At 58.6% G+C, this 17,076-nt stretch overlaps 1 protein-coding gene and 1 long non-coding RNA gene across 2 annotated transcripts; one reads left to right on the top strand and one right to left on the bottom strand.

The window, feature by feature from the left end:
* The first annotated feature begins 90 nt into the window (after positions 1-90).
* On the top strand, positions 91-13,980 carry DEF6 (DEF6 guanine nucleotide exchange factor). The gene is made up of 11 exons (XM_033009466.2): positions 91-1,124; positions 6,250-6,390; positions 8,079-8,264; positions 10,152-10,379; positions 10,461-10,607; positions 10,798-10,906; positions 10,991-11,289; positions 11,823-11,989; positions 12,195-12,393; positions 12,794-12,884; positions 13,128-13,980. The coding sequence occupies exons 1-11, from the start codon at positions 1,029-1,031 to the stop codon at positions 13,337-13,339; spliced, it is 1,875 nt and encodes a 624-aa protein (XP_032865357.1). The 5' UTR covers positions 91-1,028; the 3' UTR covers positions 13,340-13,980.
* A 112-nt stretch (positions 13,981-14,092) lies between these two features.
* Positions 14,093-16,753, bottom strand: LOC116965568. The gene is made up of 3 exons (XR_004409475.2): positions 16,182-16,753; positions 15,959-16,083; positions 14,093-15,813 (listed from the first exon to the last, which is right to left on the bottom strand). It is a non-coding gene; the product is annotated as an uncharacterized LOC116965568 (long non-coding RNA).
* Positions 16,754-17,076: the final 323 nt, after the last annotated feature.

The raw sequence follows: 17,076 nt of genomic DNA, 5'->3' as shown, positions 1-17,076 counted from the left end.
AGTTCCTGGGGCCAGTGGCTGGCAGAGGGTGGGAGGGATGTTACTATTTTGCAGATGTAAGAGTTAAGGAAGTTCAGGAGATTTGTTGGATTGACCGAAAGTGCAGTGATTGTCCAAGACCAGTGCTGACGAGGCATGTGAGCAAGAGAAGTTGAGCTTTCAGCGTGTGTTGTGGAGGGGCTAAGAGCTGTCTCCTGAATTTCGGATCAGGCCTTGGCTTCTCCAAGGGCTCCCGCAAGCCTGGTTTTAGGGAATTATGTCGTTTAATACAAGAAAATGTGTCTGTGAGTGCATCCTGCAACCCTCTGAGCTGATAGGAGTAACCTCAGCCCCTTTGCTGAGTACCTCTGCCCTGGGCAGACTGTGGGCAAAGCCAGCGCAGAGAGCACCACAGAATCATTTAGGTTGGAAAAGACCTTTAAGATAATCAAATCCAGCTGTAAACCTCACACCAGCACAGGCTCCCAGCAATCGGGTGATTGATTTTTTTGGCTGTACCCAAGGAGTTTGCAGAGGAAGAGGTTTCTGCAGGCAAGGAACGGGCATAACCCAGGGGGGCTGCAGCGGGTTAGATCTCTGCTTGCCTTCCTTGGTGCGACTGATCCCAAAACACGCAGGGCTGGAGCCTTTCCAAAAGGCACAGCCCGCGCTCCCGCTGCGAGGGCGAGCGCTTCGCTTCAGTCCCCGGAGAGGAGGCTGCTGCTGGAGTCCGGGAGGGGATTTCTCTCCCCGCAGAACACCAAAAAAAAAAAAAAAAAACAACGCTTTTGATCTCGAGGCTGAGCTAGCAAAGGGTTACGAATCCCTGTTCGTGCTCCGGGAGCCAGGGGTTGTGCTTCCCTGCGTGGGAAGGGGATCTGTCCGTGGCTGCGAGGGGGAAAGACCCGTGGGGCTGAGATGTTGCCCGTGGCAGATGGCGCTCCTGCTCCGCGTGTCCCCCCGCCGCCCAGGGCTGTCGAGGCAGGCGGTTTCCTGGAACCGGATCCTCGGCCTCGACAGAGCCGCCTCTGCCCTCGCCGCCTGTAGCCATGGACCTGCGAGCGGAGCTGCTGAAGTCCATCTGGTACGCCTTCACCGCCCTGGATGTGGAGAAGAGCGGCAAAGTCTCCAAATCCCAGCTCAAAGTGAGTCCCCAGGGAGGCTCGGGCGGCCCCGGCGTGGGGCTGGGGGGGTGGGCTGCGAGGGGCCGAGCGGGTCCAGCGATGCTTTGTAACCCCCCCCCGCGTTTCCGCAGAGGGAATTGTTAAATATTAAGATTAATAAGACTTTGCCGTCGTCTCTGTGCTGGTTTTGGTGAAGTTTCCGTCTCTACCTTGTCTCCCTTTAAAAAAAAAAAAAAAAAAATAAAAGGGAGTTAACGCTCAAATGTATTTTCTAGACGAAAATGAGGAGAAATCTAATTTTTAGTTGTTTTCAGTTTCTTCTACTTTTTATGCCCAACTAACAGCCCAAACTCAGTTTATATTTTCTTGCTTGCCTGAGCACCCACGTTTCTGCTTCCTGTTCAGCCAGTGGGTCGGTAGGTAGAGGCGCAGACTATTTTTAAATTAAAACTCCTCAGTGGTCTGGCCAGAAATAACACAGCGCTTTTAAAAAAATCTCTGCTTTCCCCTCTCCCCCACTCCCTCAGCAGCTTTGCAGAAAGCTCCTGCATTCAGCCCTTCGTCAAAACCATCACAGCTTTAAAAACCTTTTTCTCTGCCTCTGGGACAGGGTCTGGTCGAATGCGCCAGGTTGCACTTTGGGTTTGACAATAATTACTGATTTTTTTTTTTTTTTTTTCCCTTTGCAAATGATGGGACGCCTTTTTTGTTGCTGTGTAAGTGTCCCATTGTGGTTCTTAGGCTGGCGTCCGGGTTGGACGTGCTCGTTGGAGCAGGGGGCTGTGATGCAGAGGAAAGACCTGAGCTAGAAACATGCAAAACCCAGGGACGTGTTGCGTCAGGACTTGGCAGCTGCGAGATCAGTTGTGAAACGCTGCAAAGAAACCTCTTTTCCTCTATTCCCTCTCCTTTATAGGGCTTCTCCCCAGGACAGACTGCAGGAAAGGTGCTGGGTTTGGTGCTGAGGGCATGTTTTGTCCAAAAATTAAGAGTTTTGTTTACAGGGGTTTGGAGGAGAAGCAGCGGGAGCCGGGTTCCTCCTGCTCAGCCGCTGCCTTTGCAGCCAAGAGCCTCCGGCTGCTCCCCAGAAACTCGTTGCCTGTGTGCCCTGCCAGCCACGCTCGCCTACTTAAAAATGTAGAAATACCTGAAGGAATTAAGGAAAATCCTAAAGTAGGCCAGAGCCTAATTCCCCTTGCTAATCCCCAGGAGGGTGCTGTGCTCCCCTCACAGCATCCCCTGAACCCGGGCTCTGCGTCCTGAGCCCAGCCCAGGCGCGCTGCCGGCCCTGAAAACGCCGGTGTAAACACGTGCAGTGCTTGTCTTGCGAGATTTCTATCACCAGCAATGATGCTGAGGCCACAGAGACCCTAATTTTAACGACAATTTCCTAGAGAGTTTGTGCAGGAGGGGACGTGGAGCTGCATACCCTCATGCAGGGACCGTGGGGATGCTGGGGACGACGTCTCCGCAGTGGCTTTGCCCAGGGTGACATTTCAGAGGGGAAGGGAGATTCACCCCTCGCTGTTTTTCCACTCGCCTTCAGCGATGGGACAGGATGGCGGCGGGTCAGGCTGCGCCGTTGCACGGCAAAGCTCAACTCTGGATAATTTTCCACCCGCCTCAAGGCCAGGGAGAGCTCGTTTCCATCCCCTGTTGCTGCTGCCAAACGCTGGCTCAGGTTTGCCCCAGCCTACGCAAGCCAGCAGTGACATTTCTGTTCGTTCAGTGCAGAAGAAATCCAGGGTCTCGCAGGTTTGAGCAATAACGTTAAAGCCGCAGTGGCCGTGCCCTCTCCAAACTCCCCCCGGGCTGAGTGAGCCGGGCTGCGCTCTGCTCCCTCACCCAGGCATGTTGCTGCAAGAAGGGTCTTGAACAAGGGGGAGAGAGGCGCCGGTGTTCACAGCATTTGCACCTACAGATGCAAAAATTGACACCTACAAAACCAGCCCCAGGAGCTGGGGTGGGATTTTGCTGGTAGATGAGCAGCATGCCGGCGGGAGCCGGGTGCTTAACTCCTCCAACCTCTCTCCCGCCGGCTGCGTAAGTAAATTTAGCAGCATTTCAAAGCGGGGTGGCGAAGCTGTGGGAAGCCGCTGGGTTCAGCAGTTGAGTTCTTTGCATGGACACTCCTATGCAAGCAAGCGTGTGCATATGTATATGCGAGTGTAGGTGTGTATCTGCACAGGAAGGAAAGACAGTCTTGTGGTTGAGTGCTACACGTCAAGAGATGTCGGGTAGTTCTGTTCCCAGCCTGGGCACGCACTAGCCCTGCTCTCGGATGAGTTTTTATCCTGTCCGTGCCGTTGCATCCTCCCTGGCCGAGCTGGGGGGAGCTACTCCTTGTCTCTGCAGATGCTGGCTGGGATGTGGGAAGGCAGAGCTGAGCCCTTCGGGGTGGCCCTGCCCGGCTGGGGCAGTGGCTGGGAGCCACCGAGCACCGTCCTGGTGCTTTTCGACATCTCTTCTCCGCTCCTGTCCCTGTTGCGGAGGGAGGGGAGCGGTTTGCTGAGCGGAGCTCCATCTCCTGAGGCTGCCCGCAACAGCAAAGCCCCTGGGGAGTGGCGAGGAGAAGGCTGGGGGGACAGGCGAGCGGTTCAAATGTGTGTCGGGGGCCACAGGGATCTCCCACCCGCTGCGTGGGGTTGCAGATTTGGGGTGCAAATGGCAGGGGAGGTGGCTCTCGCTCACTTTTGGAGAAAGAGCCCGTAGCTCGTGTGGGTCTGTGGGTATAACTGGTGCCTTGCTGGGCTGGGTTAGCACAGCACAGCCGGTTTATGGACGCCCCTGGGGGCAGGAGGAAGGCACCTGGCTTGAACTGAAAGTGCCAAAAGTGCACAAAAGGCACAGGCCAGTGTGTCCCAGTTTGGCCAGTAACAGCTCTGAGAGCAGCTCATCCATTCAAGCAGGGGAAAAAGCCCTCCCCGAGGTCAGGGGCTGACGGTCCCAGGGCTGGGCTTGAGCCGAGGGGTCCTGGCTGATCGGCGAGGCAGCCGTCCCCACTCGTGTCCTCCTCACTGTAGAAAATGGGCAGCTCAAGGGACCCTCACTGCTGGAAAAGGCTCTGGGTGCTGGGGGTCCCGTGGGACAGGACTCCCTGCGCCCCCAGCTCCAAGGTGCTTTGATTTTTCTCAGCAGGGCCGATCTGCTTACACACAGGGAAACCAAGGCAGCAGCCACGCTCCCTGCGGGGTGCAGGAGCCCCAATCCCCCCCATTCCTGCCCCCCAGGCTGTTTGTGTTTAACATGGGGAGCCAGGCTGCAGCCCAAAAGGTCACCCCCAGCCCTGGCATCGCCCCCAGCTTCTCCCACAGGGGAGAAGAAGAGGGGCTGCCATTCTCCAGCCGTGTTAAATATTCCACCCCCAGCTCTGGCTGGTGTCGGCAGTGGCTGCAGAGGGGTGGGAGTGGGAGGTGATGGGGGGCAGAAGAGCTGGGGAGAGGGTGGGGAACAGCGTCAGGGCTGGTGCCCAGAGGGATTTGGCACGCTCAGGGGGTATCAGGCAGATCTTTGCCCCGCCAGCCATCCCCTGCACGCTGCAGGAGAAAGTTTGTGTCACCAAACCACTCTCAGAGAATCCCTGCCCTTCTCCCCGCCAGTTATTTTCCCCTCCTGTCCCTTGTTTCAGAGCCCACAGCGGGGTTTCCCACCTCTCCTCTCCGTGGGGTTGGGGCAGCCCCAGCCCCACGCACCCTGCCATCAGCCTGGCTGGGGCTTTCCTCCCCACCCTGCCCCACTTTCATTTCATAGGTGACCGCTCCGGCGAGTGGAGGGGCTGTGGTTCGCAGCCTGCCGGGGCGGACAGAGGGGCTCGGGGTGCTGGCCATGGCCCGGGGCACAGGCAAGACCTCCCAGGGCCTTTTCGGGTGCTGTGAGAGATGTGAGGGATGGGGACGAGGCCCCATGTTAGAAATGGAGAATGGGATGCGATTCCCAAATTTTCAATCCATCCTGACAGATTTGTTAGCCATCCTGGAGGATGCCCAGAGTGTTTCCATCCCTCCCCACCCCTGTGCCGACCCTGGGGCTTCACTGAACCCCAAAAGGTGCTGCCATAGCGGCAGCGCTCAGGGCTACAGCCCCATGAGCACAGGGTGGAGTCCGGCTGATAGCATCAGTCCAGAGGGGGAAAAAGAGAAAGAAAATCTGGTTGAGCAAGAACTGTCTCCAGCTGCAGCAGGGAGCGTGGCCTCCGGCAGCTCCTCTCCAGCTGGGAGGAAATTTCCAGCCCTGCACTGAGAGGAGTGGGGATGCTGCACACCATCTCCTCCAGCCCCTCTCTTGAAACCTTGGCAAGCTGCATTTGCAAACCCTACAAGCTGGCTCGGCAAACCCTGGTGCAATGGGGCAGCATCAGTTTGGGACACTCGTTCAACCATCTCCCGCTTGCTGGGAGGTGAAGGCAAGGAGACAACAGCCTGGCCAGCGTCACGAGCCGGAGATGCTGGTGGTGCTCACGGGCAGCTTTGCTCCGGGCTCTGGCTGCTGGCCTGGCAGCGGTGTGGGCTTTCCAGCACGTGGGAAATTTGGAAGCTTCAAAACATGCTTTGTTTTGGGGGGATTTGAACAAAAATGGGTTAGTTGGTGACACTCACCGACTGCTTCTGGAGGTGGTATGTCACCAGATCTCCGTTGGCTGCTTCCATTCTAGACAAAAACTTTTAAATCTTTTCTTATTTTCATATTTGCGTCTTTCTGTGCTCCACTGGCAGAAAGCAACTGCTGCCAGGCTGGGCACCGTCATTAGTTATGTTTTCAAGAAATCGCTATGGGCAGCTGCCAAACAGCATGGCTTGGGGTGGCTTATCATCTTTTCTAGATCAAAGCACATTCTGTTTGCTCTGCAATGTTTGAAACAGTCCTTTTTTTTAAAAAAAAAAAAAAGGTCCCTGTGTGTCAAGAAAGAAGAGAAACAAACGTGGAAAAATCCTCAATTTGTGCCTGTTTCTAAATGAATCTTTAGGGTTTACATTTGGGAATATTCCCCTGTCCCTCTGCCAACCCCAAACCGTGCCTGGATGCTGTGGCTGCAGAGAGGTGGTGATGGCAGGGCACTGTCCCCGGGGGGGTGGGTGGCACCATGGGGATGTTGTGGGTCAGGGCTGGAGGTTGTTCATCCTTCTCCTTGTCCCCCGTCCCCGGCCAGGTGCTGTCTCACAACCTGTACACGGTGCTGTGCATCCCCCACGATCCCGTGGCGCTGGAAGAGCATTTCCGCGATGACGACGACGGGCCGGTGTCCAGCCAGGGTTACATGCCGTACCTCAACAAGTACATCCTGGATAAGGTGAGCCCCTTGGCCATCCCCCCGGCCTGCTGCGTCTCGCGTGGGGACACCGTGGCGCCCGGTCTGCTCCCACATCCCGTGGGAGCCCCACAGCTCCACTCGCTTCTGCTCCCGGAGATCCCACGCCTTGATGGGTGGAAAAGGGATACAGAGAGGTGGGGAGCGCCCAGGTGAATGCCAAAATGAGTGAGAAATGTTTAATATTCAATGTCTTCTTGGCAAGGACGAAGTGAGCCCTTTCCATCAAGGCTCTGGATGGAGGTGCAGCTCCGCCCACATTTCCTAAAGGGCTCAGAGAGAGAAATCTGCCCCTTTTTCTCTCCGCTCCTGTTCAAATTGGAGGTGTGACCTCACTTGGCAAAGAGGAGAGGGAGGAGGATGAGGTACTGGGGCAGGAGCAGAGGTTGAGGCGGGCAGGGGCCTTCTCCCTTTTTTCCACGTGGCTCAAAGGCACCTTTGTTTGGCGCGCTGAGACTTTGCGGCTGGGTGCTCGTTTCCTCCAGGCATGCGAGGAGAGGAAAAATGACTGACAACTTTCTTCCACTGTGTGATCGAAAGAAGTGGGGGCCCGGAGCTGGGTGCAGTAACCCTTCCCTCCCCTGCCGCTTGCCCAGCACCGAGCCGTGCCTCTCCCCAGCGTGCAGCGCTCCGTGCCGGTCTTTGCCTTGCCCTGAGCTGGTCAGGAGCTGCCCAGCCTGGTTCAGGGATGCTGATCTCAGCTGTGGGGCAAAACCTTCCCCAGATCCTTCTGCCCGGGGCAGGCAGCGGCTCAAGCTCAGCCCAAACCCAATCTCCCTGTCACACAACAGCCAAAATCCTTCCACTTTCCCATGTGGTTCTTTGGAAGATGACTTTTAAACCCCCTTCTTCTGATTTTGCCGTGGCTAATAAAATCCCACAGGCATTCTGAAAAGGGAAGTGGGTTTTCCTAGTAAGAGGGACTTTCAGCTTTCCGCCACCCGAAGGTTTTTCTCCAGCTCTGCCGCTGTCGGCTGCAGTTTGCCCTCGTGCCAGCAGCACGTGGCTCATGCAGCTGGGATGGAGCAGCCAGATGTGGCCAGGCTCCTTGGTCCCTGTCGCAGTTCACCGATGCCGCACCAAAATTGCCACGTGAAGCAGGTCGTGATCCAAGCGAGCGGTTGCAGGAGCTCGTGGGCAAGCAGCGGGGCTGAGGTTGATGGAGGTGCCATTCCTGCCTCCACTGCTGCCTGCCCGAGGGCCACCACTTCCCTTCGCCGAGCCCCGGTTCCTCTTTCTGGTCGAATGGGATAACGAGAATGACCCAAGCCCACTGGGGAGGTGGGCTTGGGAGAGCACCACGCAATGCTGCATGTGCTTCACCACGGGGTTCCTGCTGGTGCTCCAAGGCCTGGCAGGACACGGCTGGGCCACTGTTGGCCGTGTCGTGGTGACCAGGTGCTGCAGCGGCCCCATAGCATCTTCTCCACCAGCTGGGACACCTTATTGCCCACGCAGGGGGCCTGTCCTGGGGACACATACTCTTGCACCATGGGTCAGTGCCCACTGACACTCTAGTTGTGGGTCCCACATACCAATCACTTTGTGCTTCTCACTGTCAGGGACGGGAGATTTCAGGTGTGAGGGTTTCTTCCCTCCAGTGCTTCCCCCCCCCGAACTCCCCTCCATAGCCCTGCAGCACCACGCTCACCCCTGGCTCCTGCCCACAGGTGGAAGAAGGCGCTTTTGTCAAAGAAAACTTTGATGAGCTCTGCTGGACCCTGACAGCGAAGAAGAATTACAAGCCTGACCGGAACGGGAATAGCATTGTATCCCACCAAGATGCCTTCAAGCTCTGGTGTCTCTTCAACTTTCTGTCCGAAGACAAATACCCTCTTGTCATGGTGCCAGATGAGGTAGGACCTGTCTCTCCCCCAACGCGCATCCCCGTCCTCCCAGGGCTCTGCGTGCTGGCAGAGCTCCCTTTGGGGATGACACATCCCGCTATCGCTTCCTCGCATGTCCCACCACATCCTGCAAGATGGGGTGCTCCAGGGTGTGCGAGGGAGCAGACCAGGGGTGGAAGGAGGGGGCTTCCTGCCCTGGGCACCCCCCGCTATACCCACAGCCACCCCTACTGCCCAGGGAGAGGGGGGTGACCTGGGAGCAGCTGGGAGGACACCTCCGAAATGCTGAAGCCTGTCAAGTGTAGATGTCTTGGAGGATGGCGCGTGGGCTGGTCCATGGTGGTCTCCCGTGGTCCGAGCCTGTGCCAATGAGCTCTTTTGCCTGCTGTGAAGTGAATGTGCCAGTTCTCAGAGGCCCAGCCAAGGAGCATCCACAGCTCGGCTCCTCCTGGGGCTGGTCCCTTGCCCAAAGGCCTTCCATCTCACGCAAGGGTTGACTTGGGCACGGTGTTGGGGGACTCATCCTGATTTTCACGCGGGGAGAAAGAGAAGATGGCAAGAAGCCCTGAAAGTCTGGTGCAATGGGAGGTTTCTCCCTGTGAAATTGCTGTCAGGCTGGACGGGGCCGTGTCCCTCGGGCTGCTCTCAGCCAGTGACACAACAAAGGCAGTGGCAGAGCAGACCCCCTTGTCCTTCATCGCGCCTGACACCAGACGCTCAACCCCTACCCTGTGTCCGGAGAATTAAGAGTGAGGTTGCCCCGGCTGCCCTGCAAAGCTGCTGGCAGTAATCTCCAAATCTCCAAATTCCATCCAGCATTTGGAGGGGGAGGTTCTCCCTTTTCTGAGGGTCAGATCAAACCCCCATGAGAAGGTGGGCAGATCTGGGCAGGAGGAACAAGCTTAGAAGCCAAGAGCGGCCTCGCCAGGAGGAGCTCAGCTGGGCAAGCAGCTGCCTTCTGCTTCTACACCATCAACCTCCTTAGATCAGCAGAAAAGCCCCCCTCAAAGAAAAAAATAAAAGAGCAAAAAAAAGACAAGAAGCGCAGTGCTGTGCAGATGTAGAGGGTGACCGCACTTCCTGCTCCCCGGGAGAGGTGTTTCCTGTTCCCCAGACTGTGACAAACTGAATCATCTTTCTGCTTACAGGGCTGAGCTTGGGAAAAAAAAAAAAAAAAAAAGAAAGAAAAAAATAAACTACATTAAATTCTTGCCCTTCTCCTAGTTACGTGATGTAAAAAAATCCAGCTGGGTGCAGGGACTCTGCTGTGTTTCACCTTTCTGTGTGGCTCTTTGCAGTCACCCACCCTCCTTGGTCCCTAGATCGTGGGTAGAGGAGAGCTGTCATCAAAACTTGAGCTGAAATAAGTCTTCCCAACATCATGATTTTAGCTCTCTTTTAAAGCAATTTATCTACAGTTTCAAAACAACGTTCATCTTCTCCATCGGGCCCTCTTCCCCTACTCCTCCCCAGAGTTTTTATGACTTCAGCTGGAAACCAGCGCGGTGCTGAGGTTGGGGCTGTGGTCTGAGCCACCTGCCTTGCCAGCTGGGCGTGGGGGACAGTAGCCTTGGTCTGTGCTCCCTCAGGCATTTGATTTGTGCAGACTTTTCTCACTCTGCAGACAAACAAGCCAAAAACATCTCAGCCTTGTGGTCAAAAGGAAAAACTTCCCAGTAGCGGCCAAGCTCTAACTCAGCATCAACCTCCTGAGCCTGCCTGCTGCCTGGAACACCTTGGCCGTGACCATCAACCATCACAAGGGGTGATACCTCTGGGATAAGGGCCTTGCACCTCCAGGCTGGAGGGAGATGTGCTCTTGGGCTCTCCAAAGTGGGTCAGTGGGGCGGGAACAGCCCTCACTTTTCCCCGTCGCCGAGTTTCCCATCCCCACAGGTGGAGTACCTGCTGAAGAAGATCTGCACGGCCATGAACGTGGAGCTGAACTCCTGCGAGCTGGATGACTACCTGTCCCAGGAGCAGCAGGGGCAGGGGGGGCTGACGGTCTGGCAGTTCCTGGACATGGTGAACTCGGGGCGGTTCCTGCGAGGCATCGAGCCGGAGGCCGTCAGCATGGCCGTGGAGGAGGTGTACCAGGAGGTCATTGAGGATGTGCTCAAACAGGCAAGGAGCCCACACGTCCTGGGGCACAAACCCCGTCCTGCCCCTCACCCTGTTATTGATCCCCGTGTCTCTCGGGCACAGGGCTACCTCTGGAAGAAGGGCCAGCTGCGGAGGAACTGGTCAGAGCGGTGGTTCACACTGAAGCCCAGTGTCCTGTCCTACTACATGAGCGAGGAACGGAAGGAGAAGAAGGGGAGCATCACGTTGGACAAGCACTGCTGCGTGGAGGTACGGCCCGGGCCATGCTCACCGTGGGGACAGGAGACCCGGGAGATCCCCTTCAGACCCCAGGAAGGGGAACCCAAGAATACACAATTTCACAGCCACAAGCATGGGAGAGCCCGTCCTATGGCTGAAGAAAGTGGGGATAAGATGGGGTACGGGGCGGGTAACGCCATCCTGTGTCCTCTCCTTGCAGGTGCTGCCCGACCGGGATGGGAAGAGGTGCATGTTCTGCGTGAAGACCTCCTCCCGCACTTACGAGATGAGCGCCTCCGACACCCGGCAGCGCCAGGAGTGGACATTAGGTCCGTGCCCACCCTGCGCCCCCTCCTCAGCATCCCCCCTGCCCCCCCGCCATGTCCCCACTGACTGTCCCCTTCCCTCCCCAGCCATCCAGACGGCCATCCGGCTGCAGGCTGAGGGCAAGAAGTCCCTGCACAAAGACCTGAAGCAGAAGCGACGGGAGCAGCGGGAGCAACGGGAGCAGCGCAAGGCGGCCAAGGAGGAGGAGACGCAGCGGCTCAAGCAGCTCCAGGAGGAGAAGGAGAGGAAGCTGCAGGAGCTGGAGCTGCTCAAGGAGGCCCAGAGGCAGGCGGAGATACTCCTGCAAGAGGAAGAGCAGCGGCGGAGGCAGCAGCACGAGGAGATGCAGAGGACTCTGGAGATCCAGCTGCAGGAGGCTGAGCAGGTGGGTGTGTCCTCATGGTGCCACAGGGCTGCGTGGCTCATGGGGTGGGTGCTGCCTTCCCCCTTCCCTTGCTCGTGGCAGCTCAGGGGTTTGGAGGAGCTTTTAGGAGCACATCCTGCTCTGGAAACAATGCTGCTGCCACCCGTCACCTCTGGGCTCCCGGGGGCTGTGAGTGACCCGGGGATGAGGGATGGAGGGCTCAGCAACACCGTGTGTGGGATTCCCGAGGGGCAGGAGATGAGGACAACCTGCCCCGGGGCGTATGAAGGTGGGGGGCAGGCGAGAGGCTAGTGCTAGTGCTGGGGTGGCCAGCGAGCCCATTTCTGACCTTGCAGCCAGTGCTGGCTCCAAATGACGCGGTGCATCTCCTGAGCAGGGAAACAGCCTCGCTTCGGAGCTCTCTCCACGGGCTCTCCCGGGCGTGGGAGATGTCTGGCCTCACCCACCCAGGGATATGGGGACAAGGGGTTCCTGGGGGCGGCGGCAGCGGCTCCGCCAGCCGCCCGCGCTGATGGCTCCTCTCCCTGCCGCAGGCTCGCGCCTCCATGCAGGCGGAGATGGTCTTGAAGGAGGCAGAGGCAGAGCGTCAGCGCAAGCGCATCCTGGAGCTGGAGGACATGCAGGAGCGTCTCCAGGAGGCCCTGCAGCAGGAGGTGAAGGCGCGGCAGGACGAGGAGTCCGTGAGATACGCGCAGGCCAGGTAGGACCAGGGCATCCCTGCTCCTCCTCGACCAGCCCCACGCCCAGGGCAGCGGCTGCGTGTGGGGGCACACTCCACAGGGCGATGCAATGCTCTCCAGGGTGCTGGGATGTGCTGGTGACCTCCCAGCATGCCAGCAGGGATGGGGAGAGCTGGTAGATGAAGTGGCAGAGGGACGTCCTCAGCTCTTGCTCATTGTTGACAGGCTACTGGCTGAGGAAGAGGAGAAGCTGAAGCAGCTGATGAAGCTGAAGGAGGAACAAGAGGAATATATCATCAAAACTCAGCGGGAGAAGCAAGTCCTCAAGCAGGAGATGGAGAACAAGAACAAGTGTCTGGAGGAGGCGCAGAAGCAGCTGGAAGAAGTGAGAGTGAACAGGCAGCGGGTGGACCAGGACGTCATGGTGAGCATCGTGACCGTGCCACATCCTTTCACGCTGCAAGCCCCGGGAGGCTTCCCAGCCCTCCCCGCCTCACCTTCACACTGGGGAGGACCCAGCAGCTTTGGGGACCAAACTGGTATTGCCTTGGGGGTTTTCTGAGCTGTGCCATGTGGCTGAGATGGGACAAGCATGTCCTGCCCTGGGGGGGCAGCAGTTGTATCCAAACCAATGTTGACATTGGGATTGTATGGAGGGGGGAGGATTGGAGAGGAGCGGAAGACCTAGAGGAGGGTGAGCTGGGTCTCCAGCCCAGAGGGAGCCTCCAGTCCAGGCTCACCAAGGGAAGGGAGGCTCCTGCCCACGGTGCCGGGTCGGGGGCTGTCGGGCAGCCGGCTCACCCCTCTCCTCCATCCCCGCCCAGGCAGCCCAGCGGAAGCTGCGACAGGCCAGCACCAACGTCAAGCACTGGAACGTCCAGATGAACCGGCTGATGCACCCCATCGAGCCCGGAGGTAGGAAACCAGCCACCACACCTTCCCCTGCCCCTCCTGAGCACGGCCACGCTGGGGCACGAGCCCAGTCTCCCACCCATCTTCCCCCTGCTTTTGGGGGCATCCAGGGGCTGGAAGGACGCCCATCTTTCAGAGAAAATACCCTGATGCCTCTGGCAACGAGAGAACTCGCAACCCTTTTCCTTAGCTGAAAGGTCAATTTGGACCCCAGGTAAACAAAGCTCTTTTTCTGTCCGTCCCCAGACAAGCGTACGAACGTGAGCGGAGGAGGCTTTGCTGGCTACAAACCCCTCCTCTCCCAGAGAGATTCCTCCCTCAAACTCAAGCAGAAAGCGGAGGATAAAGGCAGCGACCCCATGAGGGACAACAGCAAGGAAAACGTGAGCAATGGTGGCAACAGCAGCGTGTCGCCGTCTCCGGATGCAGACACCATGGCCACGGAGCCCACCAACTAGCCCAGCAGGATGGCAGAGCCCAGCGGGGAACCGCAGGGCCCAGCACGTCCCTCTGAGTGGACACAGTCAATACGGCCGTCTCTGGATGGAGACAAGCAGGGACCAGCACAGAGCCTATAGGTGACTATGTATAAGGCAGTGATGCTCCCATTTTCTTCAGGGAAGGGCTGTGGCCACGACGTGCCAGGAGGCTCAGACAGCTCAACGCTGGGGAGGAGGAAGCGGGGCCATCTCCTCCGGGCTGCCCAGGTGTGGGACCTGGACTCAACTCACCAGATTCTAGTTTCTACCCTGCCAAAAAAAAAAAAAAAAAAGTCACCAGTGGGTCTGGACTGCCTGGCCCAGGGCTGCAGTCTCCCCTTGGTTTCTACCAGCAACCCTTCCGCATCGCCCGCTGCGCTCCTGGGTGCGTGGCCCTGCATCAGCAGCTGCCAGGGAAGCCTTGGCAGACTGAGCAGTGCCCAGAGAAGGGCCGGGTTGTCCTTAACTAACACGTGCATTCCCTGAAGGTGGTTGTTAGTCAGTGGAGTCACATCGATGTTAGCAGAAACCAACAAGCAATAAAGCTTCGGGAGCCGCTGGCCCGCAGACCTTCCCGGCACGTCTGTGGCCCCGCAGGCACCAGCCCTCCCTCCTCGGCAGCGTGGCGTTTTGATTCCCACTGTAGAAAAGAGCCCGTCAAAAGAAATCAGGCTCCACCAGTGGATTTTGGGTTGGTCTGTGGAGGGCCAAGAGGGACACAGATGCTGGTGAACTGGCCATAGATAATGAACTCCTCTCTGGGTGGCAGGGCTGGCACAGGGGTAACATCGGGGAGGGCCAACACCTCTGTATGATTAACTAAGTGCTTGTATAAGAAGGTAACGGTGTTCTGGCCTTTGTTTAGGTCTTTGCCCTTGGACTGCAGCACTCCCTGTTTCAGGAGTCCTGGCTCAGGATCAGGTCCAAGGCCCACAGAAGGCAACAGCAAGGAGTCCCAGGGGCCATCCAAACTGGGATGCCTCTTCAATAACACTGCCCTGGCCTGTCTCCTCCAGCTAATTCGGTCCACGAAAAACTGAGAACAAAAGCCAAGTCTGTGGGCAAATCTCCCTGCACAAAAAACCCCACAACCCATACCAACATCAGGGTTAGCTTAAATACAGTCCCATTCACCTCTGACTTTGGGATCTTTATTGTAGGGGACACAGAGCCCCCAGTCACCTAAGGGTCCACCTCTGGAAAGAGGCACAGGGAGCAAGCCCTGCACCAAACCCCTGTTCACAGTTGCTCCTGCTGATTAACTGCAGTTCGTTAGGGAGATTACAATCTGTTTCCTACTCATGTGGCTTTCAACACTTGCTCACACAGCTCTTCCCCCCCCCCCCCCCCGCCCCCCTCCCAGTTTTTACAGCGTTTCTTTTTTACATTTTTCATTGTGCCCGACTGCAAGAGAGGCCGTTTCTGCGGGTGCCAGTGGAGCGGTGTGACTGCCCCGGGACAAAGTGGCTCTGTGTGCCCGTGAGGGTGACCGGGTGGCCCTGTGCCCTGGTCCCACGCAGCCTCGCTGACGCACAGGGAGGGCACAGGCGGCTGCAGCCCTCGCAGTGATGCCCGTGGTGGCCCAGGCCCTGCAGGTCAAATTCATCACCTCTCCTCCTCCACCCCACTGCACTGGGGCGCAGCAGCGTGGCCCCTATAGCCCCATGCAGATCTGGGGTCGCTGCCTGGCCCTGTGCCATCCCAGCTGGTCCACAGGATCCCCCCAGTCTGCGCAGGTTTTCTGGTGGAATGAGACCTTCACGGCACAGTGCACCGGAGGCCGCGGCTCCGTCTTGTATCGAGAGCGTGGGGGCCGCGGTACAAATGGCTGGAGCCTCCCGGGGTGACCTTGGCAAAGCTGCTCATCACTCCATGTGATCCGCCAGCAGAGCAAGAACAGGGAGGGTGCTCAACATCAGTCTCCACTGGGAAGGAAATGGGCTGGGTGGAAACGCACTGATGGGGGATGGCATCCTCCCTCGTCAGCTTCGTTAGCTCAATCTTGTCCCTGATCAGGCGTCGGGACAGGTATGTGCCACACCACACCCAGGCAGGGAGGGAAGGGGTCACCTCCAACTGTCTGCGTGCCACAGCCTCCTCACACGGGCTCACCCCACGCGCAGCCCCCAGGAGACGTGGGGCCACATCCTTGCCCGTGGCAGTGGCATCGCTTTCCACCGGCCACATCGTCCCTACGCAAAGCGGCTCACCAGCGCCTTGCTTTTGCTCCGGAGAGCCGAGTTTCCATCCAGCAAAAAGCTGTATGTTAATTGCTGCGGGGCAAGGACAGGCACGGAGGGAGCAGCCGGAACCAGCATCAGCACCTGCCTTTGATCCGCCTGGATCTGCCTCATCCTCCCGGAGCAGCCGACCGAGGGCTGGAGCTTCCCTAAGTCAGCAGTTGACGCGCACCGTTGGCGTGTGCCCCGGCGCCTCCGACTAAGAATAAACTCCTGCAGCAGGATCACAAGGAGAGCTCGTGGAGGTGCTGGGAAAGAGCAGCTCTGCCGCTCCCATCCCACCCCCGCGGGGTCTGTGCACCCAGGGGGGCTCTCTGGGTGTGTGGGGGGGCAAACGTTTGCAGAGTCGGATACAAACCTTGCTGCTCCCTGCGTGAATCTTTCACAGCCCCAAACCCACGGCTCTGCCCAAACTCCGCTCTCCTGGTGCTCTGTCCTGCGGTCCCGTGTTCTCAGGAAGGTCAGGCCGAATTGTGGCTGCACCTGCATTAGCGAGGGGCATCACCTGTGAGCTCTGTGCCACTCCTTGAGTAACTGTAGTAGCAACGGGGCTCCTGCTGTTTGAAGAAAACTTCACTTACCAGATTAGCCACCGCTGCGGTTTACCTAGGGTGTGAAGGTATAAAATTAGCTCCAGCCCAGACCTCAAGTAACAAGCATCAGGACCTTGCAGCACCCGCGCCAGGCAGCTGGTCTAGCCCTGGGGGGTGGAAAGCAGCGAGGGGCTCGGATTGGGAAGGCGAGGGGAGCCCCAGAGCTCCCGCGGGCACCTCAAGCGGTGTGTCACGATGGTCCCACAGCATCTAACGGGGCATCCGGCCTCGCAGAGCAGGTGCCAGCGGCTCTTCAGCCCTCAGGTCCCAGTTGATGTTGCCTGAGACAAATCCCTACTCCCTCCCTGTTCCAGCACAGCGCGGGCTGGGCGCATGCTGGTTACCTACCACCGGGCCTCCTGCCCAGCGAAACCTCCAAACGCGCCGGGCCGTGACACGGCGCTCAGCGCCGGCTCCCAGACACGTCCCCACCGACAGCCGCGAACCGGCCCGGCCCGGGAGGGTTTAGCGGGGAGATTCCCGCGGAGGCAGCCGTCCCCCTGCCCTCACGTTTCCAGGCAGGATACAAGACACCCCCGCCTGCAGAGCACGGCCCCCCCTCTCCCTCCACGGCGGCGAGGGACCAGGGAGAAGGCTTGGGGCAGCCCGCAAGCGCCGGGATAGGGCGGCCGTGGGGCCGAGGGGGAGCTGGACCTGCCCTGGCCCGCCGCCATTTTGCGCCTCCACCCTCCGTCCCCGCCTTCCCTACCCAGCATGCCCCGCGAGCGGCGCCTACATTTCCCATAAGGACCCGCGCCCGCGGGGAGAGGGTGGGAGGAGGGGGAGGAAGTTTTAGTCAGCGCCCACCAGGGGGCGCACGCGACGCGACGCGGGGCGGGGCGGGGCGGGCTTGGGCCGTTGCCGTGGTGATGCGGTAACGACT

The sequence above is a fragment of the Tyto alba genome, unplaced genomic scaffold, assembly GCF_018691265.1.
Source record: "Tyto alba isolate M040663 unplaced genomic scaffold, T.alba_DEE_v4.0 Super-Scaffold_30, whole genome shotgun sequence".
NCBI lineage: Eukaryota > Metazoa > Chordata > Aves > Strigiformes > Tytonidae > Tyto > Tyto alba.
The sequence above is the reverse complement of the archived record's forward strand: the minus strand, read 5'-3'. Positions and strand labels throughout refer to the sequence as shown.